The following is a 27,774-nucleotide window of genomic DNA, read 5'->3' as shown; positions in this document are numbered from 1 at the left end:
AACATAAGTCTGTACAAAGGAAAATAAAATAAAATAAAATAAAAGTAAGAATACATATATATTTATATGTCTGTACGTGATATATATATAACTATACTATATAATATAATTTTATATATATATATATATACAACCTTCCCTATAAGGGTACATATCCGTATTCATAAAAACTCTTATCCAAGTAGTCCATCTAACCCAAGTGAGTGGTTCATTACTACTATCCAAATCCATCATTTAAAAAAAATATAAAATAAAACATAAAGCAATTAAATCATTTAATCCTAACAAATAATTCTAATTAAACCACACCTCATACAACACCCAATTAATCGAAATCCTAGCACCCAACTAAATCAAATTAGCAATTAAAATAAATAAGCATATAACATGAAGCTACATAAACATATAGCCACGTGAACACCTAAAATACAATAAAATAAATAATGAAATCCCTTTTATATCCTTTTGAATACTAGGGGTATTACAGCTGTGTAGTGCATGATTGTATGATAAGGTAGATAGTATATGGTCAACGATACTCTTGGTTGTGTACGGATGGAGGGATAGATGATTGGTATTGTGTACCAAATGGGTTGTGTTTTGGAAATTAGAAGTTGTGGGCTGGAGTTGTATTATGGGTATGTTTAGAGTATTAGGTGATTGTGCTTGGTGTTTGAGGATTCAAGTGATAGACTATTGATTTGAAATGATTGATTGCATCGTTGATGGTTTTGAGGTGACAATTGGGTGTTGAGCATTCTGGTTTTTGTGCTCATTTTATTTTGAGGATTTGTCAATATGGCATTACCGTATGGAGGTTCTTTTCTAGTGGTAAATAATGGTCATTGTGGGGAGTATCGAGAGTGGTGCGTGTTCTATTATTATAATGGTGTTATCTTAGGGATGTTGGAAGAAGAATTGCTTGGTAGTGGCTTGATGGTCCAGTGGAATGATAGGCTTGAACTATTGATTTGGATGAGTGGTAGTGAAGGTGTTATGGTATGATGTCTAGTAATGAGTAGCAGAACAATTTAAGGCATGATCCGAATATGGTTTAGGATTGTAAATGTTATTGTATATTGTCAGGTAAGTGAAGGGATTGTGCGCCAATTGAGGCAATTGTGGTCAGTTTAGTCTTTAGAACCAGAGAGAGAGGTATTGCCATGTAGGCATCTTTTTCTTTTGAAGATTCAATGGGTTGTTGTGACTGAGGTCACGGGTCTTGTGTGTATGGTGATTGAGGCAATGTCGCCTAGGTAGGTAGAGATGAAATGGATGGTAAAGTGTTATTTTATGGCGTAGAGGTTGTCAGTTGGGAGTGACTGATTCTAAGTAGAATGGGACGTGGTGTCCGAAGGGCTGTGATTGTTTTTAGTGCTAATGTGCCGTGAACATCGGTGCTCTTACTAATTGGTTTTGGTTAGCAGGGGTATCACAGTGTATCGTATACGAGGTTCCGTGATGGTCCGTGGTGGTGAGGTCACTTAGAATTGAGGTCGTAGTTCCGTATGTGTTTCTAGTTGGTTCTTCTATTTATGTATAATGAGTTCATTTTAACTCAGGTGAGATTGGGGGTCTACGGTTGAACGATTGGTAAGTAACGTATGACAGGGTGTCAGGTGCATTCAGGTGTGAGTCGTTAATCTTTTATGAGAGTGGGGTTCATTACCCTTTCCGTTTATTCTAAATTCTGGCAAGGGCGCCATTTGTCGTAAGTCTTGTTCTCCCTTTATGAGTTGTGTGCGCTCGTGGGTGGATGGACCTGTGTGTGGTTTGTAACGTTGTTAGAGTTCATCGGTAGAGGTTTTGTTGATTTGGTCAACTCACTCCCACGGAAGGAGATAAAGTAATTGGTTTTTAGTAGTGCTTGTTGTGGGAGTGGTCTTGATTGGTGGAATGTGAGGCACGGGTTACTGAATAGGATTATATATTTCTAGTGTTTAGTACTAGCGGTGATGTCTAGGGAATGTGTCATGAACCGGGAGTCTGAGAATGATTAAGTGATGGGATGTGTGCCATATACTCAGGCGCTTTTATTAATGTCTGATTTGAGTAATGTCTTGAGGACAAGTGTTGGTATTGTTGAGTGCTAAGCAGCTAAAGAGTGATTGTGTGATTCCATTGAGGAATAATAGGAACGATTGACTTTGGTTTTGAGGTTTCAGGCATGAGACAGTCGTATTGTGCGTTTTAAAGAAATAATAATTAAATCGAATGATGTTATGATGTTGATACATGTTGTAGGTAATATGAAGTGACTAGAAAGCTTTTAAGTTGATTGATAATTGTGGTATTGACGCTATGTTATTTTTAGTTTGTTATGATTAAGGTATGATTGGGATTTTTAGAGTAGGTATGTGACTATATAACCGTTGTGGTTGCGTAGAGCGATGAATTGATAGTAAGTGAATCTCATGGTTATTTTATGGACTGCGTGAGATTGTATTTGACATTTGGACCTATGGACAAGAACGACGTCTGTGCTGAGATCGGATCGAGGATGAGAATGGCTTTGCCAACTCCCTGAATCAGTCCCTCTTTAGCATGATGTCGAGTCAAAGGTCACTGATTGTTCGATTTATCAAGAACAGTGAGAGTACAGTATTGCGCAATATGTCGGTGTGACAGAGTGAATTCAGATGGTTTGTTTCGAGTGATGAGGTGTGCTAGGTAGGACTAAGTGTCCGATAACGGGTTTGTGGTACAATCATTGATTATTGAGGATCTAGTTTTAAGGATTTGTGTCCAAGATATAGGATAGTACGTTAGACTGTTCTGGTGACTCATGATTATGTAGTCATTGGGAAATCTGTTGTTTTGTCTTCTTGAAGTTGTCTAATATGATGATTGTTGTATGGTGCAGTTAGTGGTCGCTTGTACTGATATGTGATGGTGTAGCTGTGTGTTAGATGGCTAGTATTGGTTTAATAGAGATATGTAGATTGAGTTTGAGCTTGATTGGGTGATAGATAGGGTTCCTTGTCTGAGATTTTGTGTGTCCTTTAAAGGATGATTTGAGATAGGATGTTGTCATGTTCGGTGGTCTTGTGACCATTCTTCTTTCGGGCTCCGAAGCCTTGTGTAGCGGTGTAGAGGGGATCAGTGTTGGTTTTAAATAAAGTGTAGAATCCAGCAGGTTTTGTGTATGATGCTGTGAGTGATGAATACCTTCATGAGGTGGTAAGTATTGGTTTTTTCTGACGACAGTGTGTGATTGCTTATTGGCATCGGGTGTCAAAAGCAACAAGGTTATTGAGTTCTTAGCTTTACGATTTGGTGAGGTGTTTCTCGAAAAGGTGTGTAGTTGTGGGTCTCCTTCTTTGAGAAGGGTAAATTTTGAGGACGAAATCTTTTAAGGAGGGTAGAATGCAATTGTTTCTATTTTTACCATTTTCTATTTTCTGGAATTTTCTGAATTTTTTTGAGGGTATTTTCGTCTTTTCTCGTTTTGCGTATCGGATACCGTGGGGTGTATCGGGTGTGTCTGAGATTTGGTTGGGGCATTTCTTTGAGTTCAGGACCCTTAGAAATGTAATGGTTGTCAATTCGGCGTTTTTTCATTTTTTGGGCCGGACGGCCCCGTGTGGGACCCGCTATCGGAATTGTTGCGTACGAGAGTTGTGTCTGGTCCAGTTGTACCTCATTTATTTTATTTTATGTGTTTTATATGGTTTTTATATGATTAGGGTACATATATACATTGTGGTGGGAAATAAAATTTAAAAAGAAAAAAAAAAAAAAAATCCTTTAGTGGTAGGACCCACCACTATCATATTTATGGCCAAGAGGCACATTTCTCTCCCTCATTCTCTCTCCCCGGCAACACTCTCTCTTCCTCTCTATTTTTTCTTTTTTTTCTTTTTCTCTTCTCAAGCTTTCAAAGCTTGATTAATCATCAACCGTTGTGAATTTTTAGGTGTCATTTGTTGTAAACAGGAGAGCTTGGCGAGATCTACAAGTGGGTGTAAGCAATTTCATTTTTGGCCAGCCCTTGATTTTTGAATCTAGGGCTTGGAATTGGGGATTTGCATCCTAAGAGGTAGGGGTTTCTAATTCTCATTTTCTTGGGCTCTTTGTGAATTATTCTTCTTAATTGTGGTTAGTATGCTTGATTTGTAAAAATTTCATGCTATATTATGTTATATATGTTGTGCCAAAGTTGTGACTATGTGTTGCTTGGGATATATGATGATGAAGCATGTTTAATTGTGATTAATTCAAGCCCTTTGTGCCTTTAATGCATAATTTTGTGATTAGAAAGCATGAGATATATTTTAGAATTTTTTTTTGGATGTAAAGCATGTATATTTTTGAATGTTAGGTTAATGAGTATGGATTTCTCTATTTGCACGGCATTGAAATATATATGAAACATTCATGCATGGTGTAATGACCCAGTCATTTTTAATCCTTTCATTTTCTCAGATTTTCACGAATATATATATATATATATATATTTTCTTTTCGTTGATCTTTTCCTTTCTGAGTTCGATTTCTTGTCACTTAGTGTCATCTTGAGTGCTCGGGAATGGTTTCCAAGACTCTTTTTCCTGGATTGACGACTTCCTTTGAGGACCGAGTCATTTTCACATTTTCACTTTTTTGATACTATTTACTTTCGTCTTTTTCTCGGTTGTCACTTGTTGGCATAACCTTACTTTTCGTGTTCGGATTTGATTCCGGTTTTGCATGCATCCACGATATTTAAATTCCATGTTATGTGTATTTTTACTTTCCTAGAAAAGCATGCTAAGTGTTTACTTTTTTTGTAAAGGGTATAGATGCATAACCCTTTTGTAATATTCTAAACTTGAGGGGTTTTTGTGTAATTAAATAAAGTAATTATTTTTCGTCTTAGGGACCATTTTGCAATTTAATTTGGAAGATATTTTAGAAAATGACCTTTTCGCAATTTTTAAAAAGTATGACAAGTGTCACACTCTCATTGGTCCACTTGTTGACATTTGTGTGGAAACACTTTAATGCCTTGGATGATGACATGTGGAGGGCGGAGATTCAACCACTTGTTGGCTTAAGATTGGTGCACTTGTTCGCTTAGGTGGTCGACAAGTGTAGGCTTGAGATTAAGCCTAGGATGGAGCCTTGGATGAGTGACAAGTGTAGGCTTGGGATTAAGTCTTGCAAATTACTTTTGGGATACTTTGGGATTATGGTTTTAAGGAGGGTTTTTTGTGCAATTGACCATAGTTGGGTGTGTTGACCATGGTGTAGGAACACGTAGTGAGTGGAGGATTTCTATTTCCTCCACTCACCCCTTTTTCACCTTATGTCATTTCTTTCTCATCACAAACCCTAGCCTCCATGGATGGAGCTTAAAGCCTTAAGCTTTGACCTTAATTTTTGAGGGCCTTCCACTCACCTTATACCATGAAGCTTGGAACACTTTTTGTTCTCCTCATCCTCCTCTTCATAACCCTAAAAAGGTTTGCTATTTTGTATTGATTTTGCCTTGTATTATAGAGAGACACTTCTCTAGTGAGGTAGGGGATGTTATATGTTTGTTATCTTGCATGTTTTTTATGCTTATATGACTTGTATGCTTGTGTTGTATTAATTTAAGAAATTATGATTAATGGTAATTTGCTTATAACTCACTTTTGACTTGGTATATGGCATGGCCATGACTTGATCTTTGTTGTATGTTAATTTGGAATGATTTGAATAGGTTTTCAAATCTAGAGATTTAATGAATTTAATTTAATTTAAATTCTAGTAAATTATGTATTGCTTGTATCCCATTTTGGACTTGATATATGGTATCACTATGACTTAGTACTTGTTATATATTTATTTGGAATCATTTGAGTGACTTTTGAAAATTAGAGATTTAATTAATTTAGGATTAATTAAATTCTACATGATGGTATCTTGCCCATTTTGCATTTTTGATTTCATATATGTAATGACCATGATATGTCTTTGAACATATATTATTTTGAGGACATTTGGAAATGAATTGAAATCTAGAGAGTTTAATTATTTTCATTTAATTAAACTATATCTTATTGTTCCATGGATTCAAGCATGTTTTAGAAGTTGCTTCTATATTATGATTATGGACTTAGACTTGTTATATATTCACTTGGTTATGTTTGGAGTATTAAGTAACATTATTGTTATGTTTATATTCATAAGATCATGTTTTCTTTATGGAATATATTGTTGTCTTGTGTAATGAGTTGCACACTTTATTTTTTGACATCTTCCATGCCATAATAGTGGTGCACTTAGAGCATGTATTGTATGTGTTTACAAATTTGGTTGTGCGTGGTTGATAGTTGATTATCTTGTATATACATGTTGATATATACGTTGTTGCACAACTTGTTGATTTTAGAAACTTGGGGATGTCGTTGTTTGGCTACAGCTAGGACGTGGTTCTAGTACGGGGGATAGTCCCTCTATGTAGTCTAGTGCGCACATAGGGCGGTAACCCGTGGGCTAGTAACCCTAAAGTAACTTTGGTGTCGGTCTGATCCGGCGTGATGTCCAAGTATCCACCTTGTTTGATTTCGCATTTCAATTCCAAGTTGATAACTAGATGATGTTGTAACTTGTTGTTCCATATTTGATTTTCCATCTTAAGTTTCAAGATGTTAATTTTAAGAATTCATGCTTTATGCATTGTATTGGAAGTTCCAATGTTGGTTAAATTGCATCGATATCGTGATTTGTGTTTTTATGTTCAAATGTAGCTTAGGAATGATCTTATAGACTCATTTGGAATATAGATGCTAGGTGGCATGAACCATCTTAGTTGATTCGTATTTTAGATTTCAAGTTGATGGCTTTGAGAATCTATGTCTTGTTGCCTTGTATAGCATGCTTCTATGTTGTTTGAATTACATGGACGATGTGAATTATGCTAAAAATGATCTAAGGCAGCTTAGGATGCTCCCTGAGTCTCACCTTTGACATAGACATTAGGTGGCATGAACCCTTTAACATGGTTCACCTTAAGGTGATAAAATTGTAAAAAGTTAGGTCGATGCATGCCCATCTCCTATGAGTAGCTTTATGTTACTCACCCACGTTGTGGGGACATTTTTCAGGTACATGCATTAAGGTTGAGTTTCTTATCATGCTTGGATGATTTGTGGACTTAAAGACTTCCATTCTTGTAAAGGTTGGCTTGAAAAGCCATTTGTAGCCTTTTATGTCAAAATGTGTATATTTGATTCCATATATGTAATGTGTACATGAGTACACTTTTTACAATGCATTCGACAAGTATAAGATGAGGCCGGAGGCCAATGACATGTATTTCGTATCCTATGTAATTTATGACTTCATGAAATATTATGAAATAATTGAAAAATGTTAAGTTATTGCCTCCCCATGTTTGCATCGGGTGTGGGAATTCCATTTTGATTTTTCCGTAGGATCTCATTAGTCATGTATGAAGTGTGGCCAAGGGCCAAACGGTCATTTGATGTCATTCGTTAATTTTGAATTCTGAGTTTTCATTCCAAGTTCCATTTTTGTCATTTTGGCCGTTGGGGGGTCGGATTTTGCATCGACGGTATTTTTAAGCTGTGGATCATTGTAGCGCGTCTAAATAGATAAGTTACGTCTGCGTGCATGATCGTTTCCGGGAAAAACACTTTCGTTTGCGTTTTGAGCCTCCTACAGATTCATTTCCCCTTTTTATTGAAAAATCTTGCTTAGAGGCATTTTGGGGATTTTCTTTGGGAAATAAATTCCGTTCTTTGCTCTGTCACATAGAAAATGTGATTTTAGGGGGAGTTTCATTTTCGTGTTTTTCCTAAAAATGTCATCTTGACCTCATAAACTGCGCTCCAAGTTCATTTTGCTGCTAAAAGTACTGTTCCTGCAATTTTTGAGGTTCCAGACCACCCCACTGCCCTATTTGGTGGGCCCCCGCGGATACTGTTCCTGCACTGGACACTTTTCTTCAACAGGCCATATATCACTCGTTTTATGTCAGAATTTGTCCGTTCTTGGGTCTAAACTAACCGCGTCAAAATAATCTTTCCAATACTACCAATTAGAGCTTTAGATTCCAATTGTAGCTCAAGTTATTCATGTTTTAGTAAGGTAGTGTTAGGTTTTGGTCCGAACCGGGATAGGGTTTCCCTTCTTTCGACTTCGGGACTTGATATCTTTTCCGTCCGGACTCCAAATCAGGTGATTCTTGAGTCTAACTTCATTAATTTTTTGTTGTCTTTCCAATGGTATGCTTGTTAGCATCCATTTCACTATGAAATGCCTATTTTTCCCCTAGGCCCATTCTTGTCCGTTTTTGAAACGTCGCTTCCGCATTTGTTTTCTTTGGGTTCTGTTACCTCATTGAGGGTCACATTTATGTCTTAGGGATGTGTTGTGTCTCTTGAGACCATTGTTTCATCTTTTTCTTCCACATTCTGGATCCAGTTCGGGTAATCACAGGACACATTAGGTTGAAAAATCTAGGGTCGTTACAAGTGGTATCAGGGCTCCTAGGTTCGAAAACCTTAGGACGATGGGTTTTGGGTGCATATCATGCTTTTGTAGCCATGCTCTATGTGTTTATATGCTTCATGATAACATGTTTTGGTTGATAACATGCTTATGTGTTTATGTGCTATATGTGGTATGCTATCTGTTTAGTTTGTTTTGATTCTAATGTAAAGAGCTGACATATGATATATGCTAGACTAGATTTGTATATGCATAACTATTTTGCATATTTGGCATGGCACGGGATTGGTCATTGAGGCATGAGTTGAGGTTGATGGTGATTGTAGTCACAGTTTCAAGGTAGTTTAGGTTGTTATTGACTTAGAGTTGGCTTGGGATAGGTGGAAGGTCACCTTTTGTTTGGGCTCTTATGAGTTGAATCGTTAAGCGTAGCCTTAGAGCTTTTAGATCGATTGTGGATTTGTTGGTTTTGGGCCATGCTGGGGTTATGGACCTCATAGGATCCTTGGTTGTTCAGGATGGTTCCTCTGAGATTGCAATTTTCATGGGCGGGTACGTTGTGGGCGGGTGCATAGCACTGTCATGCTACCGTACTGGCTAGCTACGAGCGCAGTTCAGTTGGAATCAGCTTTGCTTTTTGTTTTGACAGGCGTAGTCCCTTTGATCGATGATGATGATGGTTGTTTTAGGGATTAGTCATAGGAATTGATTTGGTTGTTGTTGGCATGGCAATTGTTGCCACTTTTTTTGAGTTCTCCTTGCGTGATGACGCTTTTGGGATCAAGTCGATTGATCGATGTTTTGGGTTGGTGAGAGCATTACATTGTTCGTGTCACTCGTAGTGTCACCTTTAGATTGGAGATAGATTGTTAGAGTCTTGCCACTGTGGTAAGGGCTCACGTTTATTTTGAGACAGGTGGTTGTCACATTTGTTTTTGGAGTCAAATAATGGCTAGGATTTGTTTTCCTTTTTCCTAGACACTCTAGGACATGATGTCCATGGGGTTCATTGTTGCATCATTTTACTTTCTGCAGTTTCGTTTACTACCATGTTAGTAGTATGATTTATTTTATTGTGATGCATGAGTGGGTGGAGGTCTATCCACATTTGTCTTCTTGTTGTATGACATTAGCATGCCCTGCATATATGCTTAGATATGTCATGTTGTTACTGTACTTTAATGACATGCTTTTGTGTTACGTGGAGACGTGTCGTATGTACCTTTGATTTTATCTATGTGAGTAGATTTAGTATTATTATTATTATTTTGGTAGTTGCATTCTTTGTCAGATGCATGACTTTCCTATTTGGTTTCCCTTTTGTTTCCCTCAGTTGCACGTAGTGTGTTTGAATTTGTTGTGAGATTCCCTGTAGAGGAGTTGTCACATCTGTTTTGTCCTGAGTTGTCCACTTCCCTAAGGTGGGAAGAATGCTTCATTTTTGTATTCGTCGTGTTGACACTTGTGGGAGAAGGGGATTTCTCTTCTTTTCTTGGTTTGTGTTTGGGGCTTCACAAGGAGTGAGTCTCTTCTCTTCACACCTTGTGCATGGTTTTGGGGTTGGTTGGTCCGTGAGGATCACCATTGTTGTCTTGAGTTTTTGGTGAGGATTTAGTGGATTTTGGTCGACTTACTTCCATGTAGGGCGTGAAGTCTTTGACCTTGTTATCTTTCATAGGACTGGTGGGTTCCATTCCTTTGTATTTTTCATTAGGGAGTTTTTGCCGTGGTTGTTGATGGAATTATGGTACTCAGAGTGAGTTAATTTGTGTGGGATCATTTTATGGGGACTCGTGTCCATATCATTGAGGAATTGTTTGATTCGTAAGGTGAGCTCGATGCTCTTTTGAGGATGTCTTTTGGAGACTTGAATGTGAGTGACTCTTAGAAGAAATTTTGAAGGATTACTGTTGGATTTGGTTTGTTTATGGAGTTTTCTCATCCTAGTTATGACTAGGCGAAGTTTTGAGGGATCGTAGTTCCAGTGTTTGGTTGTAGATTGAAATTGAGGAATTTTGATTTTTGCTTGGTAATGCCAAGCATAGTTTTGACAGACTTTTTTTGTGACTTTGGTTGTCAGGATTTTGATGTGTGTGCCACTTGGTGGACTTATATTTCAAGGACTTAGTTATCCACAATAAGGATGTGGATTTGATGTTTGATTTCGGTGTAGTTTCATAGTTGATCAGTTTCTGGGAGATATGTGGGACCTTCGATGAAATGTCTAGTATTGAGGTTCGTTTTGATTCTTTGTGGTGTTGATTTAGTTGTCAGGCTTTGGATTCTTGATTGATGTTGTTAATGGGAATGTTTTGAGGCATTGGAGTGTTGGTTTGTTGTATTGGGGATTTAAGACCTTGAGCGTAGCGGTACCTATGACATTGTTGTTAGAGTTTTGGGATTAACTACCCCAACTCTCGCGGATGCCTGGTTCCTGTAGTGCTCTTGGTAATGATTTTTTTTTTTTGACATTGATGTCATTTGTATCGAGAGGTTTCATGGGTAGACCTAGTAGGGGCAGGTTATGAACAAGTGCCTTATACTGTCATGCTACCATATAAAGTTATGTGTTGTGGGCGAGTACTAGTTGCCGTCGATGCTACCTTACTGACGAGTAAGTGTGGGCGGGCACTAGACGTTGTCTTTGCTACCACACATTTGCGTACGTCGTGGGTGGGTTCGGGTCGCTATTCGTACTACCACGTCATATTTGTTCAATACCCTGATCTAATACGCAATTATCTTGGAGTTCCTTTGGTGGTTGTTTTTGGTCCCTTATAATGGTTTGTCAGGAGGGATGCTTTCGATTGTTGCCTTCCGTTCCTTTGTCTGACCTTGGGTTTTGTGTGTGCGTTTCGACTTGTCATGTGGCCGTGTGGTCACTTTCCTTTTGAGAGGCTGTCCTGTCGTGAGCATGTGGGTGTGAATGACATTGGTTTGTACATGGTCATTCAGTTTTGGGATTGTTCTCGTGGTATGTTGTGTGGGATACTCGGAGATGTACTCCGTAGTTACCATCGTTTCGCCTTTTGTTTTGTTGGGGCTGGATTTCGGGGACGAAATCCTTTTAAGGTGGGAAGGTTGTAATGACCCGGTCATTTTAATCCTTTCCTTTTCACGGATTTTCACGGATATATATATATATATATATATATATATTTCTTTTTGTTGATCTTTTCCTTTTTGAGTTCGATTTCTTATCACTTAGTGTTATCTTGAGTGCTCGGGAATGGTTTACGAGACTAATTTCCCTGGATTGACGACTTCCTTTGAGGACCGAGTCATTTTCACATTTTCACTTTTGTGACACTATTTACTTTCGTCTTTTTCTCGGTTGTCAATTGTTGGCATAACCTCACTTTTCGTGTTCGAATTTGATTACGGTTTTGCATGCATCCACGATATTTAAATTCCATACTATGTGTATTTTTACTTTCCTAGAAAAGCAGGCTAAGTGTTTACTTTTCTTGTAAAAAGGTATAGATGCATAACCCTTTTGTAATATTCTAAACTTGAGGCATTTTTGTGTAATTAAATAAAGTAATTATTTTTCGTTTTAGGGACCATTTTGTAATTTAATTTGGAAGATATTTTAGAAAAGGACATTTTTGCAATTTTTGAAAAGTGTGACAAGTGTCACACTCTCATTGGTCCACTTGTTGACTTTTGTGTGGAAACACTTTGATGCCTTGGATGATGACATGTGAAGGATGGAGATTCAACCACTTGTTGGCTTAGGATTGGTGCACTTGTTGGCTTGGATGGTTGACAAATGTAGGCTTTAGATTAAGCATAGGATGGAGCCTTGGATGAGTGACAAGTGTAGGCTTGGGATTAAGTCTTGAAAATTATTTTTGGGACACTTTGGGATTATGGTTTTAAGGAGGGGTTTTTATGCAATTGACCATAGTTGGGTGTGTTGACCATGGTGTAGGAACACATAGTGAGTGGAGGATTTCTATTTCCTCCACTCACCCATTTTTTACCTTATGTCATTTCTTTCTCATCACAAACCCTAGCCTCCATGGATGGAGCTTGAAGCCTTAAGCTTTGACCTTGATTTTTGAGGGCCTTCCACTCACCTTAGACCATGAAGCTTGGAATACTTTTTGTTCTCCTCATCCTCCTCTTCATAACCCTAAAAGGGTTTGCCATTTTGTGTTGATTTTGCCTTGGATTCTAGAGAGACACTTCTCTAGTGAGGTAGGGGATGTTATAGGGTTATATGCTTGTTATCTTGCATGTTTTTTATGCTTATATGACTTGTATGCTTGTGTTGTATTAATTTGAGAAATTATGATTAATGGTAGTTTGCTTCTAACTCACTTTTGACTTGGTATATGGCATGACCATGACTTGATCTTTGTTGTATATTAATTTGGAAAGATTTGAATAGATTTTCAAATCTAGAGATTTAATGAATTTAATTTGATTTAAATTCTAGTAAATTATGTATTGCTTGTATCCTATTTTGGACTTGATATATAGTATGACTATGACTTAGTACTTGTTATATATTTATTTGGAATCATTTGAGTGACTTTTGAAAATTAGAGATTTAATTAATTTAGGATTAATTAAATTCTACATGATGGTATCTTGCCCATTTTGCATTTTTGATTTCATATATGTAATGACCATGATATGTCTTTGAACATATATTGTTTTGAGGCCATTTGGAAATGAATTGAAATCTAGAGAGTTTAATTATTTTCATTTAATTAAACTATATCTTATTGTTCCATGGATTCAAGCATGTTTTAGAAGTTGCTTCTATATTAAGATTATGGACTTAGATTTGTTGTATATTCACTCGGTTATGTTTGGAGCATTGAGTAACATTATTGTTATATTTATATTCATAAGATCATGTTTTCTTTATGGAATATATTGTTGTCTTGTGTAATGAGTTGCACACTTTATTTTTTGACATCTTCTATGCCATAATAATGGTGGACTTAAAGCATGTATTGTATGTGTTTACAAATTTGGTTGTGCGTGGTTGATAGTTGATTATCTTATATATACATGTTGATATATACGTTGTTGCACAACTTGTTGATTTTGAAAACTTGGGGATGTCGTTGTTTGGTTACGGCTAGGACATGGTTCTAGTACGGGGGATAGTCCCTCTATGTAGTCTAGTGCGCACATAGGGTGGTTACCCGTGGGCTAGTAACCCTAAAGTAATTTTGGTGTCGGTCTGATCCGGCGTAATGTCCAAGTATCCACCTCGTTTGATTTCGCATTTCAATTCCAAGTTGATAACTAGATGATGTTGTAACTTGTTGTTTAATATTTGATTTTCCATCTTAAGTTTCAAGATGTTAATTTTGAGAATTCGTGTTTTATGCGTTGTATTGGAAGTTCCAATGTTGGTTAAATTGCATCGATATCGTGATTTGTGTTTTTATGTTCAAATGTAGCTTAGGAATGATCTTATAGACTCATTTGGAACATAGATGCTAGGTGGCATAAACCATCTTAGTTGATTCGTATTTTAGATTTCAAGTTGATGGCTTTGAGAATCTATGTCTTCTTGCCTTGTATAGCATGCTTCTATGTTGTTTGAATTACATGGATGATGTGAATTATGCTAAAAATGATCTAGGGCAGCTTAGGGTGCTCCCTGAGTCTCACCCTTGAGATAGACGTTAGGTGGCATGAACCCTTTAACATGGTTCACCTTAAGGTGATAAAATTGTAAATAGTTAGGTCGATGCATGCTCATCTCCTACGAGTAGCTTTATGTTACTCACCCACGTTGTGGGGACATTTTTCAGGTACATGCATCAAGGTTGAGTTTCTTATCATGCTTGGATGATTTGTGGACTTGAAGACTTCCATTCTTGTAAAGGTTGGCTTGAAAAGCCATTTGTAGCCTTTTATGTCAAAATGTGTATATTTGATTCCAAATATGTAATGTGTACATGAGTACACTCTTTACAATATATTCGACAAGTATAAGATGAGGCCAGAGGCCAATGACATGTATTTCGTATCCTATGTAATTTATGACTTCATGAAATATTATGAAATTATTGAAAAATGTTAAGTTATTGCCTCCCCATGTTTGCATTGGGTGTGGGAATTCCATTTTGATTCTTCCGTAGGATCTCATTAGTCATGTATGAAGTATGGCCAAGGGCCAAACAGTCATTTGATGTCATTCGTTAATTTTGAATTCTGAGTTTTCATTCCAAGTTCCATTTTTGTCATTTTGGCCGTTGGGGGGTCGGATTTTGCATCGGCGGTATTTTTAAGCCGTGGATCATTGTAGCGCGTCTAAATAGATAAGTTACGTTTGCGTGCATGATCGTTTCCAGGAAAAACACTTTCGTTTGCGTTTTGAGCCTCCTACGGATTCATTTCCCCTTTTTATTGAAAAATCTTGCTTAAGGGCATTTTGGGGATTTTCTTTGGGAAATAAATTCTGTTCTTGACTCTGTCACATAGAAAATGTAATTTTAGGGGGAGTTTCCTTTTCGTGTTTTTCCTAAAAATGTAATCTTGACCTCATAAACTGCGCTCCAAGTTCATTTTGCTGCTAAAGGCACTGTTCCTGCAATTTTTGAGGTTCCAGACCACCCCACTGCCCTATTTAGCTGGCCCCCGCAGTGTTCTGGCAGGTGCCCGAGACTTTCTGCCATATTTGGCGGGCCCCCGCAGGTTTTTGGTGGGCCCCCACGGATACTGTTCCTACACTGGACACTTTTCTTCAACAGGCCATATCTCACTTGTTTTAAGTCGGAATTAGTCCGTTTTTGAGTCTAAACTGACCGCGTCAAAATAATATTTCCAATGCTACCAATTAGAGCTTTAGATTCCAATTGTAGCTCAAGTTATTCATGTTTTAGTAAGGTAGTGTTAGGTTTTGGTCCGAATTGGGATAGGGTTTCCCTTCCTTTGACTTCGGGACTTGATATCTTTTCCGTCCGTACTCCGAATCAGGTGATTCTTAAGTCTAACTTCATTAATTTTTTGTTGTCTTTCCAATGGTATGCTTGGTAGCATCCATTTCTCTATGAAATGACTCTTTTTCCCCTAGGTCCATTCTTGTCCGTTTTTGAAACGTCGCTACCGCATTTGTCTTCTTTGGGTTCCGTGACCTCATTGAGGGCTCATTTGTGTCTTAGGGATGTGTTGTGTGTCTTGAGACCATTGTTTCATCTTTTGCTTCCACATTCTGGATCCAGTTCGGGTCATCACAGGACACTTTGGGTTGAAAAATCCAGGGTCGTTACACATGGCATTGGGCAAAGAATTGGGAAAGTTGATTTGAAATGAATGAAAGAGAGGGGATTTTTTTTTTTTTTTTTGGGAAAAAGATTTGATAAAAGGATTTTGTGAAAACCCGGATGCCAAGAGGGTACCGATGTTCCGTGGCATTAATGTGACCTAGAGGGAATCAGGGAAAACCCCTAGCAGGTTTAAGCTATCTAAGCCCCAAATGACACCGCGGGGCTACCGAGGGTCAGGGACAGTGGCCAATCCTTCTCTCGTGTCACCAAGGGGGCACCAAGGGACGGGTTACATTACCAGTTTGAAAAGAGATGAATGTAAGTGATTTTGAAATGGAGAGCGATATAGCACGGCATTGCATTTCATGGCACGACATTATTTGTTTTTAGCTTTGAAATTGTATTGTATTCTTCCTTGGTATAGTATGATCCTGTTCCCTTTATTTTTATTCATTACTTGGTTTCACGGGGTCACAAGAGGTGTGTTTTAGGCACCACCTACTACGCAATTTTGGTCACTCCTTATTACTAACATTTTCAGGTCACGGCAAGGAGGTGGTGGATGACATTCCTCCACAAGCATGAGGGGACTTGAAGTGTGTTTTGCAACTATTTTGTAGACTTGAGCCATTTTTTTTGTAAAGTAGCATCTTGAAATGTATTAAGTTGTATGGTTTGGGCTTGTAAAATAACTAGGTGCTTAGACTCCATTTTGATGTAAATTTGGGACAAAAATGTAAGACTATGCAATATATCTTATTTGAATGGGAAAAATGATGTTGCATTATATTAAATTGTTGATGTAAGTGACCATGACATGTTGAGCATTATTTTTCATTATGTTGGGATAGGTTTTAAACTTGGATTAAGGTCACTATGGGACAATGGGGTACTTAAGTGTACAAATGTTTAACCTTAGGCTTTTCTTGGCATTTTTTTCTGGACTTGGGGAACCGGTACCTCATTCTGGAACTAGTTTGAAGGGCTGTCTTGGTTCACTTTTGGGCATTCTGCCCATGTGGAACCGATACCAAGTTTGGGAACCGGTTCCAGCTCTCCATTGTATATTTTTGCTTTCACAGTTTTATCAGCTTTGATCACTTAACTTCGGATGATCATAACTTCTTCGTTCCAAACCCAAATAGGGTCATTCTTGAGTCTATTTTCAATGATTTTGAGTTAGATTTCCAATGAGATCAACCTCCTCCTGAAATTTCATTCATGTTGAGAGTTATAGTTGTTTTAGTAAAACAGTGTTGGGATTTCCCTTGAACCGAGTAAAGGCGCTTTGGGGAAATCACATCCAATGACCGCAGAACCTCTTCAAATGTCATGGAATGATTAGAATGATTGTTTCAAACTTTATTTGACTAGTTTGAAGGCAGATTACCTTCTCACGTTGTAAAATGACCATTTTACCCCTAGTGTGTCCTCGGGTTCGGGTAAGGACCCGGTTAGCGATTCAGACCCACGTGTTCGGGTCGTTACACAGGATCACAAAGAATTCTAAGACTATGCTCCAAAATCAAAAGGTATCTGTGCTCTTATCATCAATCAGGTACGAGATTAAATTCTCTTTAATTAATTGTAATTTTCTTGATTTATACATATAGATAATTTAATTAAAACCAAACAATTGGTATTAGAGTAAGTTTGGTTGTGATTTATAGAGTAGAAATCAAAAATAAAAGTATTGATATATTCAACTTACAAATTGTGTGTATAATTTCGCATCCATCGGTGCGAAATTCTGCCGGTGGATGTCTATTGATTAGATTCGAATTTAATTAGATGCATGAAGTTTAATCATCAGTCTTGGATCATATAATTATATGAAGTGGTTTGTGTGTGTGGGTTTCGAGGAACTGTGTTAACTCCAACCATGATTGGTGGCACTTGGATTTGCTCCGTCGATGCATTTACCATTGTCAATAAATATAAGTTGACATGGGACATTGGTATTGGTTTAAATATTCAGGCCATTTCTTTGATTGTTACAATATTATATTATAATTGATCAATTAAGGAATCATATAGTTACTGAATACGCATCTCTCATTCGGGAATCATGACCTGGTTACTGGGCAAATTAAGATGTAAGGTTATTTTATTAAATTTATTTCATTGGGTAATTCAAAAGTTTTGAATTACTTTTGAGTAGTATATATATTAAAATAAAATATTATAGTGAGTTTTTGATTACCTTACTACTTTGTGTAATAATATCATGTACATGTGTGAGATGAATCTTTGAATGCCCTGTGTGAGTGGTGTGGTTGATTAACTGGTTTTGTCCAGCACGATTAACAATAAAGGAAAAAGTAAAGGTGGTGTTTGTTTCTTATTAATTGGGTTGAGGACCACTATACAAAACTTAGTAGTAAAGATAGAAAAATAATAGCATGTTTATTCAGTTATCTAAAGTATAGCTCTTATGTGGCATGCTTATATATACTTTGCCAAAAGAATATTTTTTGAGTAACTTTACATTTACCATCAATTGTATGTGTTTAGTTTGTCCATGTTCTTTGAATATCCAACCTATTTTAGATTATTCAAGAAATAACTTAAATGTGATTTCTTGGATGTTATATTATACCAACAATTTATTAGTAAAGGAAGAAAAATTGAATATTTGATATCTCTATTATGAGGTATATTTGAGATCTCTGTTATGAGGTATTTATCTTAAATTACAAGCGCAACTGAATTTTTAGTTTAATGTGAAGTTGCATGGTAGTTTAGCCATACTAGTTCAACTTTAAATTGAATGACTTATGGGGCTTGCGTACCATAAGTGAGTATTATTAATCTGATTTATTTAAAGATTTAAGTTTTAATTGTTTAATTTTAGGTTGAAAAAATTGTAGGGCTTGCTTGCCATAAGCAAGCAGTATTAACCTAATTGATTTAAAGATTCAAATATTTTAAATTATTTATTGGATATATAATATACACGTATCAAATTTTTTGTTATTTTATTTCAATTAAAGTATAGAAAGAATTAAGATTTTTAAATCTTGATTGATGATGTGCATATTATTATATTGTTTATTGTAATTTCTCGATATATATGAGGAAGCTTAATTTTATTTGTGTTAAAGCCATTTATATTACAGTGAAATAAAGTGTTCCAAAATATTTGAGTTTAGTTTATATGAATTATAAAGAAATTGTTGAACTTAAATAAATGGAACTTCTGTAGCATAAGTTCTTCCATGGGGTTTAGGAAGACCGGTAAAGTGACCGTTTCAAATATGGTAGCTAAAGTGGGTGATGCCTGCCAAAAGGTGACATGCTTACGGAGGTTATTATTTTTTGAAATTTTAAGGCATTGGTCTTATTGAGATCTCACAGTGCACTTACCTACATTAGGTCATTTGTTCTGCCAAAAGGTGATCAATATCATAGTGTTGGTTAAGTGAGTAGAATATTTGAGAGTGCTTGGATTATAACTAAATAACCCACTTGCCAAAAAGGTAGTGTAAGTGTTTAACAATAATTTAAGCATAATCAAATAGGTCTATGTGCGATTTTCATCGCAGGTTTGGAGGGTAAAGTAAAATCTAAAATATTACTGCAAAAAGGTGATTTTTAGATGACATATTATCTATTTTTGCAGGGTGGATGGTTTTTGCACATAGTAAAACACCCTGAGAAATTTGGCTTAAAACTCCAAGCACAAATTAAAGTAATAATCACTAAAGTTGTGACATATTATTTTATATGTTACTTATGTGGTGTTATTCAATATAAAATTTATTCAGGTTATAGATGCTTCCGCAATTTAAAGATAATTCATAGGGATTGAACCATTGAATGGTTAAAATTATATTGCCTAGAAAACATGTTTTGATATTATATTGGGTTTCTTGGACTACGAGTCTATGCTTTTTTTGAGGAAGAAACCCATATGCCCAGTGTAGAGTCTTCTTAAATAGAAAAATTGTTACATTTTTAAGTGGACTAAAGGTACTACTATGCAATTACGTTAATTTATGCTTCTATTGGTGAAACTATTCATGGTGGTATTCTGGTTTTTGATACTGCCAAGGAGCTTATTGATTTGATTAAGAAAGAGTTAATAGGCATTGAAAAGCAACCACAATACTATTATTTGGCATGGTTTATATAAGTTAGATATGATGGAAACGGTTCAGTAAGGGAGTACATCTATAAGATGTGCAAGTTGGTTAATGATCTGAGGTAGTATGAAATCATATTTGATGATAAGTTATGAGTTCACATGGTGATTTATTTTTTGCTTAGGTTTTTTGAGGTTTTCAAGGTGAATTATAATTCATAAGAAGTTAAATGTGGCATTAACCAACTATTAGCACTTTGTGTGATTGAAGGGGAGCGACAATGTTCAAACTGAGTCAGATCATCTTGCCGTGACAGCAAGAATAGTTTCAAGAAGAAACTAGGAGGCAAGAAAGTGTATAAGGCTAAACAGAATAAAGAAAGGTAGAACAATACATGAAAAAACATTGATCATGGAATGATAAATGTTGGTTCTATAGAAATAAAAGGACATCAAAATAAAAAATAAAAAATGTTATTGTGGTGAAAAAGAAAAACAAAGCATGAAACAAAATTGCCATGTTAATATTTGGGCTTAACTTGGTAAAAGTACAGGTACAGACATAATGAATGGATTCGAATGTGATCCTACCTATTTCTTGTTTTTCTATAGACTCGACACATTTCGAATAAAATCATACTTTGGCTAGAGAGGATTCATCTATGTTATGCATAGAATTTTGGGTAATGTCTCTCAAAAGAAACTTGAACACTTGGTCAAACATGAGATTATTGGGCCACAAATTTTATGCGGTAGTTATGTCAAAGGACAGATACAAGAAACACAATTTTCGAGGCTAGTCAATCATTTGGTCTTTTGGACTATGTTTATATCGACATTTGTGATCCATTTCTTATTGTAACCCGTCTGCAGTAAAGACATTTCATTAACAAGTATAACATTGTCAATTGTAATTCATGTTCATATTGAAACTTTAGTTTCCAAATGTTATTTTTGTGTTCTATATCATGTCATAAAATATACAAAATCTCGAACGTATTAACTATGCATATCGTGAAAAATTCTCATTAGACATTGTGTGTTTATAATTAAGTGTTTTATTACATCTTTAATATTTTTCGTTCCAACTTTAATCTTTGATGTGTCACAAAAAAAGTGCATTAAAATGCTATTAGTTATTGAGTTCTTTGAATAGTAGTTTAACAATACTTCATCACTTCTAAAAGTAAAGATCCAGGATTCAAGTCTCTATAGAGATATTGTAGGTATATGAGTGTATTATTGCCAAAGAAAAATAGAACAGGAGAGCATTTACTTTCAGCCTATGCACATAGATGAAGTACTGTTTAAAAACCGTGAAACACCCTGGACTAAAAGATGGGTATGTTATATTTGTTTGATGTATTTAATTATTTTTTATTTTCGAAGTTGAACTAAAGCATGCACACACACATTATTCACATGCCCATAATGGAAATTGAACCCTCAAACACCCCATTAATTTGGAGAAGATCAGAGATTATACTACTGGGATGTAAGAATTTTGGACTTTCATTGAGTATTGTTTTGTCTTGAAATTTTTTAAAAATTCCAATGGATGATGGAGATAAAATAATAATTTATCGAATACCCTATAAGAATGTGATATGTGTTCACGTGTCACTCTCACACGCACGCTCAATACGGTTAGTCTAGTCCCATTGAACAAATGTCTGAATGGAAGGTTTAGAAGGTGGAAAACTAAAGCAGACGTGAGATCGCATAAATTTGGATATTGATAATCAGAGTATTTTATTATTACTTTCCTTGATGGTTGCATATCATAGGACGATGAGCAAAACAGATGAATTTATTTTTAGCTTCCTTCAGAGTCTATTAAGGGCTTTTACATGTATGTTAATTGGTTGATTATTATCAGTGACATATGACATTTGGTTAGACATGAAGCTAGAAAGCTTATCAATGATTTAATCTTATTAAGGGGTAGTTTGGCAATTGCTTTTGTTTCGTACTTTTGCTTTGATACGAAGCAGAAGTAATGTTTTGTATTATAGTGTGTTCAACACTATTTCGAAACTTTTTTGGTAACTTAAATTTGCTGTAATATTTTTGGAAGCAAAAACATGAAAACATATTTGGTAAAAAGTATTACAAGTTTGAATAATTGAATAACTAATTAAAAATGTTATTTTAGAATTTTTTTTTCTTTCTAAAAGTACTATTCTATCGTGCAAAAATTAACAAAAGTATCATTTTTATGTTTCCGATTTTAACCTCAATTTCAAAAGCACTTAATAAAAAATGTTACCAAACATGTTTTGTGCTTTTGCTTCGCTACAATACACCATCAAAATAAAAAAGAACAAAGCAAAAACACGGACCCTATATATTCAAAATTAGTGATCCAAATGCAAATGTCCAATATTATAATATATTAAATCATTATTTTACTCTCAAAATGAAAGAAGAAATATTAAACAATACTAACACACGACCACATGCCAGTGCCAAGCTGAATTATTTCTTGCTTTATTCAAAGGAGTTGGAGATGAAGTAAACTTCTCATCCAAATGGCTACATTTATATCAAGGTGCTTAGATTTATGATGGTGATAGAGAATAAGAGCTCTAACAGACGATTCTAGCGTAGTTGGATTTTTCATCTCCTAAGTAGTACGCAGACTAGCAAGAACACGGATTTGCAACAACGAGCAGAGGATGCTTTTTCTGGATGGTTATACCAGGGACTTCAGTCATGTCCAAATCCAGGCCTCTTGTTCCATTAGGCAATGCAAAATCAAACTTAAGCACAAGCTTTGCTACGGCAAGCTCATTAAGGGTCATGGCAAATAAAGTTCCTGGGCAACCCCTCCTGCCAGATCCAAATGGAATTAATTGGAAGTCCTGTCCTTTATAATCAATTGAAGTATTCAAGAACCTCTCAGGCAGGAACTCGTTAGTGTCTTCCCACAACGAGGGGTCTCTCCCAATTGCTGAAGCATTGATAAACACTTGTGTGCCAGCTGCAATATCGTAGCCCATTACTTTGACATCTTGGGTTGATTCTCGGGGAATAAGCAATGGGGCAGGAGTATGTAAGCGCATAGACTCCTTCATCACCGCTTTCAAGTAGTGCATTTTCTCTAGATCATCCTCCGTTATGTCCTCTTTGCCTTTGGCTATTTCTCGCACCTCATTCTGCAGTTTCTTCATGACTTTTGGATGTCTAAATAGTTCTGTCATTGTCCATTCTAGAGCTGTGTATGTAGTATCAGTTCCAGCAGTAAACATATCCTGCAAAAAAACCAATGATGTGTGACAAGTTTAAGAAGTAAATAAATGCAAAAGTTTGAGACACATTCAAGTGCTCATAGGTTACTCAACATAAAACATTACTTCAACTTAAAAGTAACAGTTTCAAATGCCAGAAAATTAACTTGTTAAAATATTTAAAGAAACAATAAGTTGAAGCCAGTATCACAATTAAATCATGCCAAGATGAAATGATTAAAGCGAGTAATTGAATTTTTGGGGGCGATAAAGTTGTACTTACTAGGATTATGGCTTTAATGCTGTCTCTGTTAAGGGGAAAGTCGGTACTCATGTTCTCTCTTTGAATTCTAAGTAAGACGTCTACAAAGTCCTTGTCGCCTTCGTCCTCAACATTTGTACCACCGTTGCTCTTTCTTAGTTGACTATCAATATGCTCTTCAACTACAGCCTCCATAAATTTATCAAGCTCATTAGCAACCCTCTCCACTTTAGCATTCAAACCATTTAAATGATTTAGCCATGCGAGCCAAGGGATATAGTCACCCACATCGAAAACACCCAACAACTCCATAAACTCCCCAAACAGCTCCTTTAACTTCTTGTCACCCCTTTCACTGTACTTCACTCCCAAGGCTATGCGACACACTACATCACTGGTGAGTGAGATAAGCATCTCCGTCAAATTCACTGGTGAAGAAGAAGAAGAAGAAGATCGTTTGATCTTCTCCACCAAAAGGGTTGTTTCTTCTTCTCTCACGGTGTGAAAAGACTGAACCGTTTTGTTGTTTAGAAGGTTGTGCACACAAATGCTTCTCACTTGCCTCCAATACTCTCCATAAGGAACAAAAGCAATGTCCTTGCCATAGAAAAGTCTACTGGCGATGCTCGATTTAGGCCTAGTTGAGAAGACGAGGTCATTGGTTTTCAAGATCTCGCTGGCTGCCTCGGCAGAGGAGGCAATGAGAACTGGTTTGCTGCCGAGATGAAGCAGCATGAGGGAGCCATATTTTTGAGCTAATGATTGGAGGGAGCGATGAGGAAACAAACCGAGTTGGTGGAGATTTCCAATAATTGGGAGCTTTGATGGAGAAGGTGGAAGATTTGTTTTGGTTTTTGGGTTGGAGAACCATTTCAGAAGGAAGACTAAAGGGAAGAACAAGGGAAGAAGAGTGTAAAAGGAGTGGAATAAGAACAACATTGCTTAGAATCTGTCTTGGTACATTGTTTCGACTGCTAGCTGCCCTGCATTTATATAATGAATGAAGCTAGTTGTGGTGTTGAACCATCCTAAATCTGGTTAACATTTTTTAAAATTAGTGGACCATTAACGTAATGTAAATTTATTCAATCATATCAATATGTCTCGTTAGTGGTGATCACCAATTTTTTTTTTTTTTTAAAGCATTCCCTAGATTACAAAACATTTTAAGCACATAATTAACATGAGATAAATTATGACACGATGCTTTTTATTTCTCAAGTAGCATTAGGAGAAGGCAACGTCGGCTTCTCAAGACTATTAATTACACTATTTTATATGTATATGGATAGTATTGATCTGGCGGTCATGGATTGAAAATTAGAAAACAATTTCTCACAAACTAAAATAAGGTGGCGACCTTCTAGCTCTCTTCTTACACGTAATGTTGAGAAATATCACGCACCGGGTTTAGCTTTTTACTGCAGGTACTACCGTGGAGTATTCCAACTACTGAATATTCATTATTACCATATTCTCTCACATGTTTGTTCTATAATAATTTGCAATAATAATAATAATAATAAAATAAATATATAAATAATATTTTTGGGCCGAATTAATGTAAGCAAAAGAGATTAGATGTCTACAAGGAACGAACGTTACCTTGAATCAACAAGATAGGGTACCTTGAATTCACAAGAAAAAATAAAATTCACAGATAAAATGAAATAATGTTCTGTAATGCAGTACATATACTTACAAATAAGAAATCCTAACAACATAAGAAGAAAAAAAAAAATTCTAAAAATATAAAGAAACTTGCAATGTAATAAAAATTGTTCAAAAACAAATTTGCTCCAAAAATTTAAAAAAAACTAAAGGAAAATTTGCTTGCGTGTGAAATTATTATGTAAAGTTAGTGGCAACAGGTCACTCTCAAGTCCCACGCGATAGATTTTTTCTCAAAGTAATTCGACAATTCAGCTCACATGATAATATATTTTTATAAAATGATTTGGCATTTTATTATCATGGGTTGCACCAATTTGTCGTCTTCTAACACCTACAATAATATAAAATGCATTTTCATATATCACACTTGGGAAATCGATATTGCGAATCTGCGATACCTTATCAAATGATGCAAGAAACAATCTTTGCTGCATATAAAACAACGTGTCATATATTTTTGAATTTGACATTTTAAATTGTGAGAAATGTACCTCGAGACGTGGAACCTCGAGACCATTAAAAAACATGCGCTTCACGTGGTTTTTTTTGTTTGGATAACGGCATCTTCTAGACGTGCGACGTGGCTAGACAATTCTGAATTCTAATGACGCGATTTTTTATTGAAACGGTGGACTGGGGTCTCGTTCAACTCCTTGATGAATTGCTGGAATGGCTTGAGGACTCCTGATCGAGCTGGACGATGCTGAGCACGAGTGATCAGTCTAGGTGTACTGAAACTCGAAGGACACGTGGTACTGTTGACTGTATGTGGGTAATGTGGCCAAAGCTACATGTTATGAGTGCAAACAGGACTCTCAGAAGAAAAAAGCTGAAACTAAAATTAAGTTTGGAAAGTGAAATCAAAGAATTGGAGTCATGATTTACCAAGCCCAAAAAGAAAAAAAAAAAAGAAAGAAGAAAAAAAGAATTGTAGTCATGATTGCTAGAATTGCACAAGGGGATTCCACGATGAAAGGTGTGGGTTTGGGATAGGGTTACAATTCGGGCGGGTCCAATCCGAAATAACCCGAATCTAATTCGAAATTTTGTGAGTTTAGGCAATGTTTTTCTAATTTCGGTTTGGGATTGAGCAATATATTTTAAGTCCGAATTCAATTCGGTCTGGACTTAAGTTGATATGGATGAAGCCTGAAACCCGACTCGAGCCCAGAAATATCATATATATTTATAACTAGACATAAATCATAATAGTGTGGTTACGAATGGCAATTTACCCCAACCTGGTGGGGAACCGCCCCGCCCTCGCCCCTGCCCCCGCCCCGTTTAAAGCGGGTTTGGAGAACCGTTTATTTAAATGGGGTAGGGATGGGAATTGAGAAAAAAAAACCGACCGTATTCGGGACGGGGGCGGGGGCGGGGGAGGGGTACCCCCATCCGGCAACTGTCCCGATTACATATGGAATTACTCCTATTAGTCCCTGTCAGGTTATTGTACTTACCAATTTAACATATTATATATATATATATATATATATATATATATCATATTATATTATATATACACTTCTAAATAAACTCTATTCATTTATATCTTCCAAAAGCAGCAACCGAGAGATGAGAGCCTAAGAACGTAGCTGTGAGTGGCGCGACGAAGCGAATGTCCTACGGCCTCCTTCAAACCTTCACCATCATCAAATTTTCTCTCTCTTTTTCTCCGGCCACATATCTCCACAACCTTAGCTGAGCGATGAAGCGAATTCCTTCACCATCTTTAGATCTTCTCTTTTTCTTTGGCCACAGATCTCCATGGCCTTAGCTGAGCGATGAAGCAAATTGACATTTCTCAGTCCCTCACCATCATGTGACCTCCTTCAGTCCTTCACCATATTCTTTCTCTTCTTTTCTGGCCATAGATCTCTGATCAATGTTAAGATCCTAGTCATATATATATATATATATATATATATATATATATATATATATATATATATATTGAAGTAACAAGTTCTAGCTTTTCACAATTGGGTTTTGTTTTCACAGTTTGATTTGATCATCTAGTTTTTACTTTGATTCCCTTTCACAGCTTGATTTTGTAGCAATAAGAAACTGAAAAAACCCTCAAATTTAATTGGGGGCGGGGGATAGGGCGGGGGCGGTTATTGGGATTAGAGGTAAAAAATAATCAGTTATGGGGCGGTTTTGGGGGTGCCAAATTTAAACGGGACGGGGATGGAGAATGAGAAATCCACCCCATTGCCATCCCTTAGTGTGGTAGCCAAGTTTGTAGTGTGCTTGGGATTTATGCTGAAGGTTTTAAGTTCAAGTTCTAGTAGTAAGAACATAAATTGTTCTTATTTTTATTCATAAATTCTTCTGAGGCAGACTCGGGTGGGGTAAAAATGGAATAGATTTTAGGTTTTTGGAGCATTTGCAAATGAAAGTGGAAGAGGCAGAGATGGTAAGGGACAAGGATTTTATGTATAAGTTTATCTCCAAACTGTTTATAACAACGCATTAGAAATATTCGGTGAGTAATTCATCATTTTTTGGGGGAGATGTGAATGAGGTGGTGGTGGTGGAGGATGGCAGAGTTGTTGTAAAAGGGTATTTAAGACATTAAATTTAAAATGTCACTAATTGGTAATTTTTTTTTTAAGTTTGGTCACTTTTTATCTATTCATGAGTTTAAGGCCACCTTAAAGCAAAATATTTTCAATTTTTGTCACCAAAATCTAATTTTTCCTAAATATATTTTTGTATCAACTTAGTTATAAGCTTCTAAAATATTTATTGTAGTATATAAATATACATACATACATATACATATATATATATAATCACAAATGGGACTTCTTTATTGAAAGCCCTTTTGATTTTTTT

General features: G+C 36.2%; 1 protein-coding gene across 1 annotated transcript; it reads right to left on the bottom strand.

Annotated features, from left to right (window-relative positions):
- Positions 1-22,260: 22,260 nt before the first annotated feature.
- LOC132302301 (cytochrome P450 736A117-like) lies at positions 22,261-24,334 on the bottom strand. Its single transcript, XM_059799143.1, has 2 exons — positions 23,281-24,334; positions 22,261-23,021 (listed from the first exon to the last, which is right to left on the bottom strand). Exons 1-2 carry the CDS (start codon positions 24,196-24,198, stop codon positions 22,410-22,412), a joined length of 1,530 nt encoding a protein of 509 aa, XP_059655126.1. The 5' UTR covers positions 24,199-24,334; the 3' UTR covers positions 22,261-22,409.
- Between the last annotated feature and the right edge of the window lie 3,440 nt (positions 24,335-27,774).

Source organism: Cornus florida, unplaced genomic scaffold, assembly GCF_030987335.1.
Source record: "Cornus florida cultivar Cherokee Brave unplaced genomic scaffold, ASM3098733v1 CherokeeBrave_3.0.0_Hap2_Chr04, whole genome shotgun sequence".
NCBI lineage: Eukaryota > Viridiplantae > Streptophyta > Magnoliopsida > Cornales > Cornaceae > Cornus > Cornus florida.
Note: the sequence above shows the minus strand (reverse complement) of the source record. Positions and strands in the feature narration are given on the sequence as shown.

Coding starts and splice junctions, on each gene's coding strand:
- LOC132302301 (XM_059799143.1), bottom strand. CDS start 24,198: ATGTTGTTCTTATTCCACTCCTTTTACACTCTTCTTCCCTTGTTCTTC. Junction 23,022..23,280: donor GCATTAAAGCCATAATCCTA/GTAAGTACAACT, acceptor GTTTTTTTGCAG/GATATGTTTACTGCTGGAAC.